General features: G+C 36.8%; 1 protein-coding gene across 1 annotated transcript in view; it reads left to right on the top strand.

Moving 5' to 3' along the window:
- CSGALNACT1 (chondroitin sulfate N-acetylgalactosaminyltransferase 1) overlaps positions 1-16,408 on the top strand; it is a 111,721-nt gene extending 95,313 nt beyond the window's left edge. Inside the window, exons 6-7 of the mRNA XM_051975643.1 lie at positions 11,394-11,475; positions 14,494-16,408. Coding sequence (XP_051831603.1) covers positions 11,394-11,475; positions 14,494-14,783 — 372 coding nt within the window. The 3' untranslated portion in view covers positions 14,784-16,408. The remainder of the gene's footprint in view (positions 1-11,393; positions 11,476-14,493) is intronic.
- The last annotated feature ends 2,741 nt before the right edge of the window (positions 16,409-19,149 follow it).

Here is a 19,149-nt window from a genome sequence, read left to right on the forward strand (position 1 = left end):
CTAAATCTATAATCCTCCTGAATTACTACATCCACTTCCTCCAATTCAGATTATCATTCATATGCTATTTGTTCCCACTAGACTATAAGCTTCTTTAGGGTAGGGACTGTTTCTCATTTTGTCTCTCGTTATCTCTTGGCTCTACCCCTATGCCTTGTACCTTGAATATAATAAGTGTCTAATAAGTGCTTATTGTATTGCATTGGATGGCAAACTCATCTTTATTTTTTATTCTGTGTCCTTAGCCAGTAACAATTATCTCTATACATCTGACACATATTTCTTTCTCTCCATTCTCATTGCTATTAAATTGTAGCAACCTAACTTATTCTTCACCTAAATCTGCTCTCCAGTCCCACCCCCACAAGCCCTGTCCCCATTTGACTTATTTTCATTATTGCTGCCAAATTGACTTTCCTGTCTAAGTCTTTATTACGCTATTCATCTATCTGGAGCCCTATATGGATTCCCCTTTGTATTATAGATCAAAACCATGACAATTCCTGTGTGATTCACAGCCCTTCAGCAGATGCCCCAGATTACATACATGCCCCTTGTCACATCCTTCTCTGATTGTTCCCTCTGTGAATTCTCAGAAATATTTTTACTCTTAGCCTAATCTGTCTCTGTGTTTCTCCTTATATTACTTTACCAGCATTACTTACCTTCTTTCATTCCACCAAGTAATGCTTATTTTAACAAGTCTATCATGCAATAGTTTGTAAAATCCCATCTCCTACATGAAGTCTTTATAGACTGATCAGAATTGAGAACATTATTCCCCTCTGTTCAGTAGAGAGAGAATTCTGGATTCCCTCCTCAATCTTTACCCAAGAAAACATGTACTATTGTTGCCCATCACTAAAAGGCATTTATCTTGCAATCAAATATTTGTATTAATTCTGGACCTGCTATATATGGTTAAGCCCCAATCTGTGGATCCCGTTTATGTGTATCTCTATTTGAATGTTGTTTGTTCTCAGTTGTGAGGACCCAGAAGACACACATTTTCATCTAGCTACAAAAGCTTGTTGGTAACAATGAAATAATATGGGTGATCATTGATATTAAGTTTAATGAAAAATACTGGGGAGATAACATCTGTACCCATTCTGGAAAATATTATTTAAAAAAAAATATTATAAGATCCTTGGTGACAGGGACTTTTTTTCTTTCTTTATATGTTCAGCATTTAGCACAGTTCCTAGCTTATAGTAGATATTTAATAAGTACTTGTTTCAAGATACTTAATAAGTGCTTTTTCAAACACATTATACTGTGATATAGCAAAACTTTTCCTATAGTTGGGAGAGCAAACAGAGTTCATCATCATCTTGCAGTGTAGCCAGGAAAGAGATAATAATAGCATGTGGAAAGATGGAGTGAAAAAGCAAAAATGCTAAACATCTTTTACTGACAATAATGTAATTAAATTAATATTTAAGAAAGGGCCTTTCAAGAAAGAATTTAAAATTAATTGGAAAGGACAGAGTTAAGATGGCAAAATAAAGACAGTGACTTGTTTGAGCTCTCCTGAATTACTTCCAAACAACTTTAAAATATTGCTTCAAAACAAATTCTAGAACAGCAGAACCAACAAAAGGATGGAATGAACAATCTTCCAGCCCAAAACAACTTGGAAGTTCAGAGTCTGAAAGATAAAATTTGGCATTCAAAATTCAGTAGTCAAACTCCAGTAAGTCAAAATTTGAGAGTCAAAATCCAAGGAGTCAAATTTGACTCATAATACCAAAACTTTAGAGTCAAAATCGGAGTCAAAATATGTAAGTTTGAGAATTAAAATCAAAGCAGTAAAATGGTCAATATTTGGGATTCAAAATGTCAGAATTTAGGAGTCAAAATCCAGGAATCAAATATCAGAATCAGATAGTCAGAATCAATAAGCCAAAATGTCAGAACTGTCAGAAGTTGGAAGCCAAAATCCAGGATTCAAAATTCTGGAGGCAAAATCCAAGAAATCAAAATGTTAAAATTCAGAAGTTAAAATCAAAGAGTCAAAATGTAAGAATCAAACTGCAACAAATCAAAATATAACTGTCAAAAAGTCTAAATTTGGGAAACCAAATCTAAGAGTCAAAATTTGAAAGTCATAATCTATGAATTAAGAATTTGAGAATAAAAATGTCAAAATTTGAGACTCAGACAGAGCCAAAATGGCAAAGTAGAGTTGGTACCGCAACTGAGCTCTCCCAATCAAAATAATGACTCAAATAAAATTCTGCAGTAGCATTGCTAACAAAAGGTCAAGGTGAGTCTTTTTCCAGCTCAAAATAATTTAAAATGTCAGGAGATATCTGTGATAGTGAGTTAGAAGCTGGCCCAGATCCCAGCAACATTAGCTATGGGGCTTGAAGGCAATGGAAAGAGCAGCAGCAATAGCTTTGAGAGCTTTCAATTCAGATATAGTACCAGGATTGGAAAACTGATCTGAAGATATTACAGGTGACTTCTGAACTAGCACTGGGTGCAAAACTGGGCACTGTTTGGCAACTCCAGTATCTATACTCAATTCTGAGGTGCAGTTCCAGGTGTAGAGAGAACTTGTGGGCACAAAAGAGTTGGAGTCCTAGACATAGTTATTGGGTGGAGAAGGAGCTCTAGGAGAATAGGGACCACACCTCTCTGCAGATTAAACCACCTTAAAAGCACCAAAAACAAATCCCTTCACACACACACACACACACAAACACACACACACACACACACATACACACATGCATACACACAGATAAACAAACAACTAGCTGTGAAAATAGCATCATTGAAAGAGCCTGAAGCTTGGAAATGTGAACACCCTCCTTCCCAGGTGAACAGGACAAAACTGAAGTTCAGAATCAGGGAATAGACAACAAGAATGAACAAACAATAAAAAAAGAACCTGACCATAAAAAACTACTATAGCAACAGAGAAAATCAAGACATAAACTCAGAAAAAGATAAGGTAGTAAAAACAGCTATAAGCAAAGTCCTAAAAAAATGCAGAGTGAACACAATGTCAAAAAAGAATTCCTGGAAGAGCTAACAAAAACCCAAAAAAATTATTTTAAAATTTGGAATGATAAAAAAAAAATCAGGAAACAAATTGAGAGTGATGCAAGAAAGTTATAAAAAGGGGGTGGAGTCAATATGGCAGAGAGGAGACAGGTCTTTATTTGAGCTCTCCCTGGTCTCCCTCTGATCAACACCAGATCAAACCTATGAACTGATTTTAGAGTGACAGAACCCACAAATATTTGGAGTGTGACAAATTCCAGCAGAAGATATTTTGGAAGAACTTCAGAAAAGATCTGTTTCACTTGGGCACAGAGGGAGGGGTCAAGCACAGGCAGTGCAGACCCAGGGCAATGTGGCATCCTATGCCAAGTAGTCTACCAGAAGGAATCTATGACAGTGTTAGCTACTCTGCCCTGGTTGCAAGCCAGTAGATCAGCAGATTAGCTGTAAGACATTGAACACAAATACAAAAGGCAAATAGTAAGCCCCTGAATCCCAGATTAACATGGGGACCTGGCCATGCCCTCCTAGCACCAGCACCAGTTCATCAGCACTGATCCAGCACAGCCACTATTGCTTGTGGAGGAAGTTTGGACAATCTCCCCTTTGCCCTAAAAGCAGACTAAACCTTTAAAAAAAAAATGAGCAAAAAAGCATAAAGTATTCTGACCATACGTAGTTTTTATGGAGAAAGAGAAGAACAGATTCCAAATCCTGTGGACATTAAAAGGCAGATCATCTCCAGATAAAGTCCCAAAGTGTGATTTAAGTTGGTCCCTATCTCACAAGGCTCTCTTGGAAGAATTCAAAAAGGATCTTTTTAAAAGAGAGTTACAAAAAATGGGAAAAAGAAATGAGAACTTTGCAAGAGGGTTTGGAAAAGGAAACAGAAATTATCTGAAGAAAACTTAAAAATAGGCTTAGTGAAATGGAAAAAGCAAATAACTCCTTACAAAATAGACTTGATAAAATGAAAAAAGCATATCACTCTGTACAAAATCAATATGACAAAAAGGGAAAAAAAGGGAAAAATTGAAAAACAGAATTTGTGAAATGGAAAAAAAAATCCATTGAACAAAACAACTCATTTAAAAATTCAATTGGCCAAACACAAAAAGAGCTAAAAAAGATAACTAAAGAAAATAATTCATTAAAAATTAGAATGGAAGAAAGTTATGAAAAATGAATTAGAGAAGCATAAAATACCTTAAAAAATACCTTAAATAATACCTTAAATAATGAAAAACAAAAACAAAAAAAGTATCATTTGTATCTTACAAATTCATATACTTAACATATGAAAAACAAAAACAGAGTATCATGATAATAATAGCTTAAATAAAATAATACCTTAAAACAGAATTGACTTAATGAAAATGAGGTACAGAATTCTGCTCACTGCAGAAAATAATTTCTTCAAAATTAGAACTGAGCAAGTAGAAGCTAATGTCTCCACAAGACATCAAGAAACAATGAAACAAAGTCAAAATATTGAAAAATAGAAGAAAGAAACTATGAAATATCTCCTCAGGAAAATAGAACAAGGAGAGATAATATAAGAATTTTTGGACTACTTTAAAGTCATGATTAAGGAAAAAAGGAATCTATACATTATATTTTAAAAATGTATAAAGGAAACTTGCCAAAATAACCACAGACTTAAATAGATATTAAAAGTATCTACTTATGATTTCCTGAAAGAGATCCTAAATGAAAACTTCCAGGAATATTATAGTAAAATTCCAGAGCTCCCAGATCAAGAAGAAAATACTTCAAGGTTATGAAAGAAACCATTTAAATAATGGGGAACAACAATTGGGATCACACAAGATTTAGTGTTAAGGGACAGGTCAATTCTCCCAGAGCCTCCACATCTGTGGATCATAACATCTGAAGAAATTGCAGGGCAGCCTTTGCTGACACAGGTGTTGCAAACTGGGAATGAGATAAATTGGAGGCAGAGGGAGGAGGAGAGAGGTCAGACAATGCAGCAGCCTTTCAGTGAGAGAGGTCAGAGAACAGCAACTGCCTCTCAGTCTCTTGTATCATCCTCTCAAGATCTATTCTGGCTTGGATCTCCAGCAGCCACTGTCAGGTGGCTCCCATGTATTACAACAGCTTTCCTATGTATTCCAACAATTTAGCAGCTGCCACATCAAAGAAATAGAGGACTTGGAGTAAAATTTCCTTGAGAAGGAAAAGCAACTAGGGTTATAACTAAAAGTAACTGAATACCAGAAAAACTGAGAATAGTCCTCTGAGGAAAAAATGTATACTTAATGAAATAGAGGACTTTCAAGTATTCTTGATGAAAAGAACAAAACTAAAAAGAATATTTGATATTCAAACACAGATCTCAAGAGAAACATAAAAGGTAAATACAAAAGAGAAATCATAAAGGCCCTTAAGGTTAAACTTTAAACTTTTCTATATGGGAAGGTGATATACATGATTCCTAAAAATGTTGTCATTATGAGGGCAGTTAAAAGGAGTCTACATTAATAGAAAACAAAAATATTAGTCCATTATATTGAAATAATCTAGAAAAAATGGAGGCGTGAGGAAGAAGAATTCACTAGAAAATAGAGAGGAATAATGGGGGAAATTATCTCACATAAAAGAGGAATGGAAAGAAGAGCTTTTATACTGGAAAGAACATGAGGGGAGCTACATTTAAATTTCAGTCTCATTAGAATTGATTCAAAGAGGGAAGAATGTATATGTGTACTCAGTTGGATATAGAAATCTATCTAACTCAACAGGACAATAGTGGGGAAGAGACAACAGAAAGGGAAAGGTGTTAAAAAAAAAGTGATAAGAAGTAAAATAAACTGAGAAAGGACAGGGTAAAATCACAGGGAGAAGAATAAACAGAAGAAAATGGGATTAGAGGGATACACACAATAATCATAGCTGTAAATGTGAAGAGAATGAACTTACATAAAATGGAAGCAGATAGCAGAATAGATTAGAAAACAGAATCTAATAACATGTTGTTTACAAGGAATATATTTGAAACAGAAAGAAAGATACATAGCATTAAAATAAGGAAGTAGAGTAGAATCTATTTTGTTTCAGCTGGAGTAAAAAGGGTAGAGGATGCAATCATGATCTCAGACAAAGCAAATGTAAAAAGAAATCTAAGTAAAAGAGAATCTGGGAAATTGCATTTCACTAAAAAGGTAATATGGACAATGAATTAATATCACCACTAAATATATATGCACCAAATGGTATAGCATCAAAATTCTTTTTTAAAAAATTATTAAAACTTTTTATTTTTCAAAACATATGCACGAATAATTCTTTGACATTAACCCTTGTAAATCCTTGTGTTCCAATTTCCCCTTTACCCCACTCCCTCTCCTAGATGGCAAGTAGTCCAATATATATTAAAGATGGTAAAAATATATGTTAAATCAAATATGTGCATACATATTTATACAATTATCTTAGCATCCTTTTTTGTTTTTGTTGTTGAGGCAGTTGGAGTTAAGTGACTTGCCCAGGGTCACATAGCTAGGAAGTGTTAAGTGTCTGAGGCCAGATTTGAACTCAGGTTCTCCTGATTGGTGTTCTATCTACTGTGCCACTTAACTGCTCCAGCATTCAGATTATTAAAGGAAAATATAAATAAATTACAGCAGAAAATAGGCAGTAAGACTAAAAAAAAAAACAAAAAGCAGTGGGAGACCTCAACTTTCCCCTCTCGGAAATAGATAAATCTAACCATAAAATAAATAAGAAGTTAAGGAGATAAATAGAATTTTAGAAAAGTCAGATATGATAGACCTCTAAAGAAAATTGAATGGGAATAGAAAGGAATATTTCTTTTTCTCAATTGCTTTATAGAACATTTGAAGGATGAGTTTCTAAAAAGCTCATCATTTTACGTTAGATCATCTCTAGCCTCTTTGGTCTGGCATATGTCCCATTGTCCTTAGGAAACAGCTTTTTAAAAGGCATCATAATTTATTGCACGAAGTACTGAATCTGGAGTAAGGGAGGCATAGCTTTTAATCTTGATTGAAGCACTATTAGCAAATTCTTTAAACCTCTCTCAATCTTACTTTCTTCATCTGTAAAATGGGAATAATAATAGCCCTTACCTCATAGGTTATTGTGAAGATCAAATGAGATAGTGCACATAGAACATTTTCCAACCTTTAAAGCTATATATAATTATATATTCTTATCCTATTATAGTTGTGCTATTATAATTGTGATTTCTAAATTCACCTCCATTCTGGCCTCTCTTCCTTGCCCCAAACTGGACAATTTTGCCATGCTAAAAAGTACCTCTATTTTTAGAAGTCATCTCTACCATTCCAAATAACAAATGACAATAATAAGCAGCATTTATATAGCACTTTAATATTTGCAAAACACTTTGTGTATGTTATATCATTTGAACAACATTGGGAAGTAGGTGCTATTATCCCCATTTTACAGAGGAGGAAACTAAGGAAGATATATTATTAACTTGCTCAGGGTCACACATCTGTAAGTGTCTGAGGCTGGCTTTGAACTCAGGTATTCCTGACTCCAGGACCAGGGCTCTGTCTTTTACACTATCTAGCTATCTCCCTACCTCCATAGAAGTACTTCTTAAATATTTGTTGACCTGCTATAGGTCCTCTTCTTTTCTCCCTCTCTACTATTTCCCTGGGTGATTTCATCAAGTCTCATGGATTAACATCTCTATCATCATGATGGTTCTCAAATCTACCTTTTCTGCCCTAGAATCTCTGATGACCTCCAATCTCTCTTCTCCAGCTGCCTTTTAGACAACTTAAATTGGATGTTCAGTAGTGACATCTTAAATTCATAATGTCCCAAACTGAGCTCATTATCTTTCCCTCTAAACTCCTTGGTACTTCCCAGTCCTACAGGCTCATAAATTAGGAATCATCCTAGGTTCCTCACTCTTTTCTCACCCCCTATATCCAATCCTTTGCCATATCTTGTGAATAAGGTCCCTTTTTTCCTCTGACACTGTACCCTTATTCAAACCTTGATAATTGCTGGATTTGCCTGCCTCAGGTCTCTCCCATTCCAATCCTTCTTCTATTCAGCCACTAAAGTGATTTTCCTCAAATGTAGATGTAATCATGTCACATACCCCCTCCCCCCCAATTCAATAAACTCTAATGGCTGCCATTTGTCTCCAAGAGCCAAAACAAAATGGTCTGTTAGCATTCAGAACCCTTTATACCCTAGCCCATCTTGTCTTTCCATTCTTCTTACACCTTCTTCCCCAACATGTACTTTTTGGCTTCTGAACTATTCTACTGAGAAGATACTGTGTCTCTCAACTCCAGGCATTTTCTCTGACTATCCTACCTGCCTGGAAGATTTTTCCTTCTCCGCTCTGACTACCGACTTCCTTTCAGTTCTAACTAAAATCCCATCTTTTACAGGAAGCCTTCCTAAATCCTCTTAATTTCAATGTTTTCTGCCTTTTATTTATTCCTGATTTATCCTGTGTGGGGCTCATTTTGTACATATTTGTTTGTGTGTTTCATCCTCCCATTACATTATAAGCTCCTGGAGGAGAAGGACTGTTTTCTGCCTGGTTTACTATTCCCAGTGCTTAGCACAGTGCCTGGCACTTAGTAGGTACTTAATAAATCTTGATTGATTGCTCCCTGGTGAAAGGGTGCTGAACCATTTTATAAATCAGCAATGTGGAAGCACTGAAATGTATCTCCTCACATAATAGAACAATTTGGGGACAATAAGACCAAAAACTGTTAGACAAGTCAAAAAATAAGTAACATTTTTTGGCATGCAAGAAGACCAGAAAAAAAAAAAGATAAATTTAATCAATCGTTGTCATAACTCAGATACTTGATCATCAATTAGCACATTTCCAGCATATAGTTCTTACATAATAGTTCGGCCTAGAGTCTGACTTATCAGTTTTAAGCTCCAAAATATCCAGGTCAAGATGATTATATTTCACACTGCCTCCTTTCTTTAACAGGGGAATTGCTGGGCAGGTATACAGCACATTAAGCTGTTTTTTAAAATTTTTTATTCCTCAGTACAGCTGGGTATATACCAGGAACTCCAAAATGGCCCCTCTCCAGGACTGCCCCCATTTAAGAATTTTTCTAGTCGGTGCTAATTTGATTTTCCTGCCACACTGGAGATGTTGCATAACAATTCTTTGTTCCAAAGTCAAATGATATCATCCTGACCACCGGCCAATGAAGACAACTTTTGCCAACAGAGTGTCCTGAAGATTTGCCTTCTCCCTTAACCAATGCTAAAATATTGGTACAGAATGCAACTTGATGTGTAAATAACATTCACATCTGCTTCTAGATCATCCTGAGGCTGAGATACAGTGCATTAGGGAGCAGAGAACAAAAGCTAGCCTAAGCAAGTGGCCCTGTACCATAGGGATCATCTCATCACATGTTGAGAACTAGAAGAGAACCTAAAAGATCTTTGAGCCCAACCTCACCATTTTACAGCTGAAGAATTGTGGGCCAGAAATGTGAAGGGACTCCTTAAGCTTCTCAAAAAGGCCCATAACTTGATTGTTTCTTCAGAATATCGAAAGGCATTCCCTCGTATCACAAAACAGAGCTGGACAAAGCCAGGCGATCATCCTGCTAACAGATGCTTCTTGTTGGATGGCCTCTGCCCACTAGGTACTGACACCCTGCAAGCACTGTTGGAATGGTCTAGCAAGAAAATAGCTTTGAGATGAATGGACTCCATCTGTGTTAGGGACTCAGACTTAAAAATTTTCTTTTCTTCAATTAACAACATGAGGGAAAGGCTCACCTGCTCTCTAGTGCCCACTCTTTCTAGTGGAAGGTCACATCTTGGGGAGTTTCCTTTTCTATGAGTTGTTCTCCATCCCTTCCCTTGATTTTTTCTTTTTCTTTTTCTTTTTCTTTTTTTTTTTCTTTTTTGCTGAGGCAATTGGAGTTAAGTGATTTGCCCAGAGTCACATAGTAGGAAGTGTTAAGTGTCTGAGATCAAATTTGAACTCGGGTCCTCCTGACTCTATCCACTACACCACCCAGCTTCCTCACCCTTCACTTGTTTTCATAAGCCCCCTCCTGGTTCTCTGCCAGGGAGCTTTCACTGATTATTGAATCTGATGTAAAGATAGCCTTTCTATAGGATGTTTAGTTGCTCCTTTTTTCCTTTCTCTGTCTCTGTCCTTCTCTTTCCTTCCTTCTCATCCCCTCTCTTCTTTCTGTCTCTATTTCCTCTACTCTTTTCTCTTTCCCTTTCTATTTTCCTTTGTCCATACCTTCAATTCAATCAAATGAAATACCATGTAAAGTGTTTTGCAAATGTTAATTATACTATAATATTTTTATGCTAACTATTATTCAGTGCAACATGTAATTGTGTAAGCCATTCTGCTAGATTTTGGATATGTAAAAGATGAGAAATAGTCTCTACCCCCAAGGAACTTAATTTTTTTCTTTTTTTCTAGTTATACATGTTGATTTTAATACATATTTCTTTATGAATCATATTGGGAGAGAAAAATCAGAACCAAAGGGGAAAACCACAAGAGAGGAAAAAAAAAAAAAACCAGCAGAAAAAGAAAGAAAAAGTGAACATCATGTGTTGATTTACATTCAGTCTCCACAGTTCTCTTTCTGGATGCAAATGGCGTTTTATATCCACGGTTATTGGAATTGCTTTGGATCATTGAACTGCTGAGAAGAACCAAGTCTTTCATAGTTAATTATTTCACAATCTTGTTGTTAATGTATATATTGTATTCCTGGTTCTACTTGTTTCACTCAGTATCAGTTTATGTAAATCTTTCTCCTTAAGGAACTTAAATGAGCGATGTGAAATATATAAACTTAAATAGTAAGTAAACACAAGATAATTTGTGGAGGAAAAAAACTGGGAACTAGGAACTGCCAATAACTTCTTTTAGGAAGCAGCACTTAAGCAGCATATAAAGGAAGCGAGAGCCTGAACACTGGTTTCAGGGAACATCACACAGGCTAATTTAATTGGAATGTAAAGTTAAGAAAAATATGAAATAAGTCTGGAAAGGTAGGTTGGAACCAGATTGTGAAGGGTTTTAATTGCAGAAAAACTAGAAGCAGTATGTAGTAATGAAGAATCTTGACGTTAGATTCTGTAGCTTTTGGTTCCAAAAGTTAAACAGTATTCTTTCAGCTGGGGCAATTTTACTGTGTTTTTAATTGAAATGAAGAAAATTTGCCCTTATATTTACTGCAGGGATGTGGGCAGATTGTCCGCGATAAGATGGGTACCTTTTTTAGTGTACCTTTCTCATATATCTGTGAATTCTCTTTTGTTTTTGTTTCAACCAGATCTTCCCACCTCCCAGTCCCATTCAAATTACTGTTTTCCCTTTTCAGGTTATAAAGAAGGAAACTGGATTTTGGAGAGACTTTGGATTTGGAATGACTTGTCAGTACCGATCAGACTTCATCAATATAGGTAAAAAAAATTATCTTAGTAAATTCTGCTTCCGCACTGCCACCCAGAGGTCATTATTGTACTTTATTGTACATGGAGGTGAATGGAAGGAATGTGGTCAGAATTCCATGGAAATGGAAAGCTTTGTCCATCCCAATGCTGAATTTCCTGAATGCTCAATTTCCTAAAAATAGGGTTTGGAGAAAAGGAAAAAAAAATGGACAGGTAAAGGAAGTTTTAGGAAAAACAAAAACAATCTCATGCTTCCAGTTTATTTATGCTTCCCTTTTTGGGGGGACAGGGGTTCAAATAGTATGTCTTTTGCATACAGATATGTTGCTACTAATTCAGCATTGGCTGGGCTAGCTCCAACAGTATGCTGGATTTCTTCTGATTTCCCATTGCCTTTTCCCATCAACCACTTCCTTCCTTTCTCAACCCACCTCTAAACTTATCTTGCAAGCTACCTTGCAAATCAAGTATCTTATCTCCAAGCAGGTAGACTTAGAGTTTTAAAACCATGGAATACATGAGATGGAATGAATTTTAGACATTCACCATATAATGCAGCCTCCTATTCATTTTAGAGACGAAAACTGACTTTAGGAAGTGGAAAATTAATTTCTCAAAGCCATGGAATAAGATACTAGCAGAACTTGAACTTTAGCTCAATTTAGTAATCTCTCCATTGTGTTGAGCTACAGTTATCCATTTTGGAATTGAATAGAAAGAAGATATGATGGCCATTATGGAGTCAGATTACCATAACATTCAGAAGTACTATTTATGTGTATAACACATTTTAGAAGCAAATAATCATTATTTAAATTCCAATTTACATATTTATTCAGCTTTGATTTATATTTCAAGTCAATAGGCATTTATCATGTCTTTTTTTTGGTCTGTATTTTAAGGCAAGAACATATGTATAGTTGATGAAAATGGTGGATACATCAAAGATGTTTTTGTTAAGTGTGAGGGCTGTTATGACTTTAGTATTTATTTTCTACATTTACATCCCAATCTCAATCTTGTAATTCTGTACTAAAGTTTTCTTTGCAAGCTCTCTATTTGTTCTTACCTTCTTTAGTACATAAAATGCTATGTCACACTGTGTATATATGTTTGCTTGCCTTCTCAATGCATGAGAAAAGGGCAAAGAGGAAAAAATTTGGAACTGAAAATAAAACAAAATTGAATTTAAAAAAAACCAAAAAGTTCAATCAAATTTTCTGAAGAAACAATGGCAGAAAGCATATGGGGAAAGTGCCCTGCACTTGGATTATTATCTTTAGCATAAGATTTGGAGTTAGGAGACTTTACTTCATATCTTAACTCCAGTATTTGCAGCATGTCTCTCTGATGATGCTGTTGCTTGTTTCCCCATCTCATGGTTGTTGCAAAGAAAATGCTTTCTTAAGTGCTAAGTAATGATAGTAATACCTCACATTTGTATAGTCCTTTAAATTTTATAAAAACAAGCACAACTTCCTAAAGTCCCAAAACACATTATTTGTTTCCTGAGGAGGAGGAAGAAGAGGGCAATGGCAAAACTAGAGAATGCCAAACCAGGTAATAAATGTCCAGTAATGAAATCTTAGTGTCCTGAGACAGCTACATTAGTTACAAAGGTTTAGCAGCTGGGCTGTGGTAATAATGCTGATGGGGCTAACACAGAAGCCACCATGACACTGCAGCTATTTATCTAAGAAAAAGATAGGAATTATCAAAAAGAAATCAAAGACAAGGTTGTGAATGAATATGTTAAGGGACTTACTAACATCTAGAAACCAAAGTTCAATGCAAAGAAAGTGTTAAAAGTATTCAACACCTATAAAATACAGTTTTATTGTGTTTTCAGAATTATGAAATGGAAACCTTTTAAGAAGATTTGTAAAGTTCTATAGAGGGAAAAGGGACTGAGACAAAAGTCAGCACACCTAACACTGGTAATAGATTTGGAACGTATCCTAAAAAAAATCTGTATAATACTAATGAAACACAGAGTCTATCACCCTAAGGTAGCTCTAGAAAGATTAATACTTACTAAAGAGGATGAGGAAGATGGATAGACATTTTCAACACACATGATAAATTGGTCAAAAATCTACAAAATGCTTTGCAACAAGCATATATCACTTTTTGAGCAAAGTAAAATCTGACAACTAGTACCTGCCAATGGATTTCTTGAATGTAATTTGAAATAACCTACCTTCTGATTGAACCTCTGAAATAGCTAACAGTCAAGAATAGAGTCTAAAGGTGTTCCATGAGTGACATTTGTATATTTGTACACTTAGCACAGTTCCTGGCATATAACTATTTAATAAGTGTTTGCTTCCTTTCCTTCTCTCTCCCTCTCTCCCTGCCTCCTTCCCTCCCTCCTTCCCTCCCTCCCTCCTTCCTTCCTTCCTTCAATATATCGATAAATAACAAATGTATGTCTGTACATGAGAATTTTGTTCTGGAGGATTCAAGATGTAAAGATGTTGCTATAATTTTCTTTGAAACCATGGCATCATCCAAGATTAGAGGAAAGAAAGTAAAGGGGAAAGAATACTGACTTGGGTTCAAATCCATTCTCTAATTTTTACTGCCTGTGTAATCTTGGGCAAATCACTTAATTCCTCTGGGCTCAGTTTCCTCACCTGTACAATGAGGGGGTTCGTCTATGTCCCTTCTAGTTTTTAAATCTATGAACCCCTATAATCCTCAGTTTCTTTGTCTGTAAAATGAAGGAAGTTAGACTAGATGAACTCCAAGGTCTCTCCTTGCCTTCAGCTCTTTAAAAACAGCCAGATGAATGATTGGAACCTGAATTGTCCTTTAAAATCATAACTTTAATTTGTCTAACAGGGTAGAAAGTAAGAGGTGGTCTTCAGAATTCTGCAGACCAGGACAGAGACACTAAAAAGGTGAAAATGTAGGATGGCTTCTTAGAGCTATCCCCCTCCCCAAATGACGAACGTGTATCCGTGCCCAGCAGGAGTGTAAGCATGTACGGATAACATAATTTCCTGGGTGTTTCCCTTCTGGCAGGTGGGTTTGACCTGGACATCAAAGGCTGGGGAGGAGAAGATGTGCACCTGTACCGCAAATACCTGCACAGCAACCTCATTGTGGTCCGGACTCCCGTGCGGGGGCTTTTCCACCTCTGGCACGAGAAACAGTGTGTGGACGAGCTGACCCCCGAACAGTATAAGATGTGCATGCAGTCCAAAGCCATGAACGAGGCGTCACACGGGCAGCTGGGGATGCTGGTCTTCAGGCACGAGATCGAGGCTCACCTGCGCAAACAGAAACAGAAGGCGAGCAGCCAAAAGACATGACGTCCTTCGGGAGCTGCTTCTTCTCTTGGAGATTTATGGAAACAGTCACTTTAGTGAAAGATGGAAAAATATATCGGAGATCAGGGCTTAGGGAGAAGGACTACGCCTCTCTCTGCCGGCACAAAGCTTAGTAAGCCTCCATTAATCGCCCCAGTTCACTTGGCAATGTCCGACAAAGGCAGAGATGATTATGAGGTTCGGAGCAGATGAGGGTTCTGATTCCTTACTGTGTGTCGGGATCAGTAAGGTGAGAGCTGTTGTTTTCTGAGCACCTTGAGACGTACTGTATGAAGGCTAGCGCCTTTAACTTAGACTGAGAGGCAGCCACATTTATTTCTAAGGGAAGGATCATCTCAATCCAGACTCTTAAAACTCTCAAAAGCTGCTAGATCTAAAGGCTGGCAGGGTGGGGGTGGGGATAGGGGTATGACATTTGGAACTTTTGTGTGTTCACTAATCAAAACCAAAATGAACCAAAAATTAAAAGCCATACACATATATTTTATCACTTTCTTCTAAGATTAACCAGAATTAATCTGTCCATAAGTTTGGTAGTAATTCTTAACTGTCTTGATTTGTTTATTTTATTTAAAAGTGCACCTTTTTTTTTTTTTGCTTGTGATTTATATTCTGCTTATTTAAATGTCAATTTGCGAGCCTTACTGAGAGAGAGCACAATTTCCTGTACATTTTTATGTTTTTTTTTGTCAGAAGACATTTTTAGATACATTATGTGAATATTCAGAAGTTCATAACATAGAACTCAAGAACTACATGAAAACAGATGCCGAAGGATGGATGCATCCTGTCAGGCAGGCACTGAGCTTGAAACAATTTAGTAACGTGAAATGCACAGCTTGAGGGTATTGATAAGCAAGAGGCATATTGATATGGCTATCCGGCGAGTACTCCTGAAACAAAGAAGTTGAGCACTGGAAAAGAAGAAAAAGATTTTTCACCTTCATAGAAAAGAGGGGGGTGCGGAATCTGTCGATTAAGGCTGGTGGTTTCTTGATACATTCTAAACTCTTTGTACACATTTCTCCTCAGGAAACTGAGGACCACTTCAAATAAACCAAAGCAAGCTGTGTGAACCAAACAATCTCTTTTCAAAGCAGGGTGCTCTTCTTGGCTTCTGGCCTTCTTGAGTTAAAGTGCAGAAAAATATATTTTTGTGAATAATCAATGGATTTGTCTCAAGAATGGAACCAATTCCTTTGCATCTTCTCATCCCAGTCCCTCTGGACACAGTAAAAGAGCCCTTTTTTTTTTTCATTAGCAGTTGTTCTCCTTGGTTCCTGGGACACTTCTGGAAATCATGTCTTCTAATTGTTTCAGATCATTGTTTTAATATGGCTAGTTTTGTGGGGTTTCTACATCTCATTTTAAATTGGTTGACTCATTAGCCAACAACAGATGCATGGACCGAGTTACTGATCTGTTTCCCTGCCTTATGTTTTCCCACCACGAACTCATGGCCGAAAAGCTTCCTGTTCATTCAAGCTGGTGTTGTGTAAATCATGAAATGTAATGGTCTGTACCAGTAGTTTGTAACAATTTAAATGAAAACACAATACGTGAATGTTAATGGCATTGGACAGTTAATAAAAGAAGATTTATGTTGATACTGTGTGGTCAGAATATATGATTTGGGCCTTTCTTTTGTTTGAGGAGATCATGAGTTGAAATTTGTTGATTGGAAGAAACATAATATTGGCCTTTTCAGTCTTCTTCTTCACAATGAACTTCAATATTGACATTCCCCATCAGTAAACTGTATTTGTAGGCTTAGTTTTCTAGCAGTGTGGATGGTCTCACATTTTTCTCTCCGTTTCCCTTATCATTCAAAGAACGGCTGATTAGAGTTATGGCTTCAGTTTTGGAGAACAGAACAGACCCTCCGTGTGCTTACTCTGGCTAACTACTCTAATTAGTAGGTAGCCGTGGTTCACAAGATGCCCAAAATGTGTTCTGAAAGCTCAGTTTTGTACACAAGAAATTAAGAAGGGAAGTGGGAAAGGTGGTCACTCCCATAAAGTAAAACTGAGAAAAGTATTTGGCTTTTAAATATTCCACAAAACAATAGATCGCATCAGAGTAAAAGCATAGCAACCACTCAAGAAGGCCCTCTAGTTCATGGAGGCCCATGAGAGAAGGAAATCTTTCAGGACACATGGCAAGAGTATTCTGGGAGTAGTCAGCCTGGAGTGAATGGGAGCATAACTCTTTTGCAAAATTAGGGGGAAGGGGTGAGATTTTAATGCAAGCTTGTAATTTGTTATCCTAGATAGGTGGTCAAACCACATCGTGAGCACTGTGTTCACTCGGGGGCACCATTTAAAAAATTTGTTATTTTATTGTTTCAATCATGTCTAACTCTCTGTGACTCCTTTGGGCCTACAGGGCTAAGTGGCCTGTCTAGGGCCACACAGCCATATTTGAGGCCATATTTGAATCAGGCCTTCCTGACTCTAGCCCCAGGGCTCCCCACCATATCACTCCAGCTGCCCCATCATATTTTCGGAAAGACACTGATAACCCGAAGCACATCTAAAGGAGACAACCAGGATGATAGGTGTCTTTGAATATACAACATATGAGGGCCAGCTGAAGGAACTGAGAATATTTTGTCTAGAGAAGAGACAATTCAGGAGGAAAATACTTGTATTTGATGTATATTTACCATGTACTTAACAGGTGTCGGATAAGACTTCTGTTTGGCCCTAAAAGTCAGAACCAGGAATTGTACCTACTGAACAAGGCATTTTTCCATTACTATAGGGCAACATAGTGCATAGAGTACCTCTCTTGAAGTTAGGAAGACTCATCTTCCTGAGTTCAAATATAATTTCTGACACTTATTAGCTGTATGCAGATCATTTAACCCTGTTTATCTCAGTTTTCTTATTTGTAAAATGAGTTGGAAAAGGAAATGGCAAACTACTGCGGGATCTTTGCCCAAGAAAACCCCAAAGAATTGGACATGACCTGAAACAACTAAACAATGGCAAAGTTTCTTTCCAAGATTACATGACTTCTTGTGAGAGGAATGAGTCTCTTGGGTACTACCTTGGTAGTGAAAGCTCAAAAAGCTATTTCTCCTGATTATTCTCTGAGAAGAAGGGTAACAGTGGCTTTCTTGCACATGTGTGTTCTATTCAGACCCAATTACCACCTGTAGACTCCCAACTCCGTATGGGATATGGCTGGGTAAATTTTCTTCCTTCTTAACTAAAGAACATTGATTTCACAACACCCAGGGGGAGAATCAAGGCCAACAGCTTAGAAGATTTAACAATAATTCTACCCACAGTATGATTTAAAAAATAATGACTGAAGTCGTGTAGGCATAAGATGGAATTTAGAGATGTCACCAAGAAAATATTAAACTAAGGTTTCATAATCATTTTGACTATGACGATGAAAACGGGAAAAAATATTTTTATTAGAAACATAATGAAAAAGCTAGGAAAATTTATTTATACTCATTGGCTCAATTTCCTCTCTCCTTGATTCTCAGTCCTTCGCCATTTAAGTTCTGACTTCATCCATCAATTGAAACTTTTCTCCAAATTATCAGTAATCGGTTATGGCCTCAATCTTCTTGGTCATGGTCTTGATTTGCTTAGAGAATCAGTCCCCCTGCTCCCTTGGCCCAGAGACACTCAAGCTTGCCAAGTCTTGGATTTCTCTTACCATCTTCCCCTGCTACTCTTACTCACATAATGTTGAATAGAACTGGTAAGAAAGTTGTGTAGTAAGAAAGTCCGATGGCTTGATGCCCTCATTTCATAAGGCAGTTCTTCTCTTCCTTCCTCATTTAATCTTTATCTCATTTAACACAGAGCATCCAACCTTTACTTTTTGCCTCATTACTACAATGCTTCCTACACTCATCCTCTCTTCGGAGGGTCTTGCCTTGTTCATTGGATTGTAAGCATCTTGTAGGCAGGGACTTTTAAACCTTTCTTTGCATTCCTAGCATTTAGCACTCTGGCAAGTACATGGGAAGCATTTAAAAATGCTTTTTTGATTGATAACTTTATGAAGAAATTCAGTCATTTGAGTTCATTCTTCCTCTTTTTAACTTGAAACTTTTTAACAATATCTCTCACCTCAAAGCCTTCTGTACCTGTCTCCTTGACTTCATCCCTTCTTTTCTTCAGCATTTTGCCTCCATTGTCATTCTCTTTATCTAACCTTCAACTACTTATTCACTCATTCTTTTCTTCTGCCTAAAAACACATTTATCTCTAATCCTTGAGGGAAAAATAATTACACAATTCCTGCAAGCTCTGAGCCTTATCTGTCTCCTTTCTCTGTCAAACTCTTTACTTGTTGCTTTCACTCTCCTCAACCCCCAATA

The sequence above is a fragment of the Antechinus flavipes genome, chromosome 2, assembly GCF_016432865.1.
Source record: "Antechinus flavipes isolate AdamAnt ecotype Samford, QLD, Australia chromosome 2, AdamAnt_v2, whole genome shotgun sequence".
NCBI lineage: Eukaryota > Metazoa > Chordata > Mammalia > Dasyuromorphia > Dasyuridae > Antechinus > Antechinus flavipes.